We start from the raw sequence: 2,091 nt of genomic DNA on the forward strand, positions 1-2,091 counted from the left end.
CTTCTGCGTGACCACCTGTTGACTTCGGAGCCGGTTCTATTGGACCCCTTCACTCTGGCCCCGCCCCTGCACCCCCTCACACACTCCGCCGAGCGCTGGATACTGCCGCCCCCCACACACACACACGACGACACACACACACACACTCACGCCGACACACCCGCCAACACACAGGCTCACACACACACCGGCACTCACACACGCGCTGACGCCGGCACAAACACTGACACACCCCACAACAGACACACACGCACGGACACACACTCTGACACACACCCCGACTCTGACACACACACCCCCCGCTCGAGCGTCGTCTGCCCCCCCGAACTGCAGTCGTACCTCAACGCGGCGCGGGAGGAGGAGGAGGAGGAGGGGCCAGAGGAGGAAACTGACAAACAGGAAGTGACCTCACAGCAGGACGTCGGCCAACAGGAAGTGAGGTTCGACAACGCCGCCTTCTACTTCCTCTACAACCGGCTGATGGACTTCCTGAGTAGTCGCGAGGTGGTCAGCAGGCAGATCAACCAGGTGCTGCAGACGTGCAGTCTGGGTAATGTAGTCATCAGGGACACGCTGTACAGGCTAGCAGTGGCACACATCAACACAGAGGACACAGCAGTGGCACAGGAAGTAGAGGGAGATACAGAGGTGCAGTCTGGGTAATGTAGTCATCAGGGACACGCTGTACAGGCTAGCAGTGGCACACATCAACACAGAGGACACAGCAACACAAGAGGGAGAGGGAGAGATGCAGTCTGGGTAACGTAGTCATGTAGTCTTTAGAGACATGCAGTAGAGGCTAGCAGTGGCACGCGTTGGGCTCGTTTTTGATGGAGCAGTGCTGCTTTTAATATGTACTAGCACGTATGCAATGTTTGCCATTTCAGTGCATTCTGGTTAGAAAATGTGTGCATGTGAGCTACTGCATAGCAAAAGCAGCACTGCTCCATCAAAAACGAAGCCCACTGACAGAGGAGACAGCCACACAGGGATGGTCACGTTCTTGACTGCGCATTTCTGTGGAGTCTGCGCAGTGCCCATACAAGCACAATGTGAAACGACGATGCATTCAGGTTAGTAAAATGCGTTGAAATGTTGAAGTGCGTATGTGCTCTGCGCAGACTGTGCCGAAATGCGGCGTCACGAACGCGGCCATTAGCACAGAGGAGACACCGAAACAGGAAGCAGAGGGAGTGGCCGATGCAGTCTGGGTAATGTAGTCATTATAAAGACTGGCAGTGAAATAGAGAGATGAATAGAAGACAGTGGGGAATTAGAAAGAGGGAGAGTGGGATGGAGAGAACTGTGTAGTGACGCTTTGAGGAGGAAGAGAGAAGAGAAAGAAAGACGAGGGGGCAGTTTGAGGCAAAAGAGAGAGAGGAGAGAGATGAGGAAGAAGACGGGGGAATAAAAGACTGGAGGGAGAAGGGGATAGAGGGGATAGAGGGGAGGAATTAGGGATGGAGGAAGAATGAAAGAGGGAGGGAGTAACCCAGAGGAGAGATTGAGAGAACAAGGAACATGGAGTGAGAGACGGCTGCATAAAAGAATGTTATATTGCAGAGTAGGAGGATGGGGAAGGATGGAGAGAGAGAAGAGGATGGAGGAAGAGAGAGGGATGGTTAGAGCAGGAGGGAGAAAGAAAAAGAGAGAGAGAGAGAAGAGTGTGTAGCCTATGCTGCTGTTCTGAGGTAGCCTAGTGCTTTACTCCTTTTACTAATGCCAGTTCCAGACTCTACTGTAGGAATGAAAGTAAAAGGGAACAGTAAAACCAGGCTACTTCTAATGGCCATCAAGAGATTGAGGGTGCATCCCAATATGTGACCTTGCCTCCTCCACTTGTGCTTGTCTCCTCGTCCCGCCTCCTGGCCCCTCCTCCGTGTAGAAAACGATAAAGTTTCCCAGCTGTCAGCCTCGCCACAACAACTTTTGAGGGACTGTTTTTTCATTCACCATCCCAATTGCAAACGAGAAAAGGACTCTACAATTGAGCTTTTGCAAGATATTGAAAAATAATGCTGTTGTCAGTGATGTCATCATGACGAGAAGCGAGTGGAGGAGGCAAGGTCGCATATTAAAACGCACTCCGAG

At 52.1% G+C, this 2,091-nt stretch overlaps 1 protein-coding gene across 1 annotated transcript in view; it reads left to right on the plus strand.

The window, feature by feature from the left end:
- The window catches only part of hmgxb3 (HMG box domain containing 3), a 36,357-nt gene extending 34,980 nt beyond the window's left edge, over positions 1-1,377 (plus strand). The window contains exon 25 of the mRNA XM_063192899.1: positions 1-1,377. This exon is cut by the window's left edge and continues 12 nt beyond it. Within this exon, the coding sequence (XP_063048969.1) occupies positions 1-663 (663 nt within the window). The 3' untranslated portion in view covers positions 664-1,377.
- The last annotated feature ends 714 nt before the right edge of the window (positions 1,378-2,091 follow it).

Source organism: Engraulis encrasicolus, unplaced genomic scaffold, assembly GCF_034702125.1.
Source record: "Engraulis encrasicolus isolate BLACKSEA-1 unplaced genomic scaffold, IST_EnEncr_1.0 scaffold_26_np1212, whole genome shotgun sequence".
In the NCBI taxonomy this organism is placed as follows: Eukaryota; Metazoa; Chordata; class Actinopteri; order Clupeiformes; family Engraulidae; genus Engraulis; species Engraulis encrasicolus.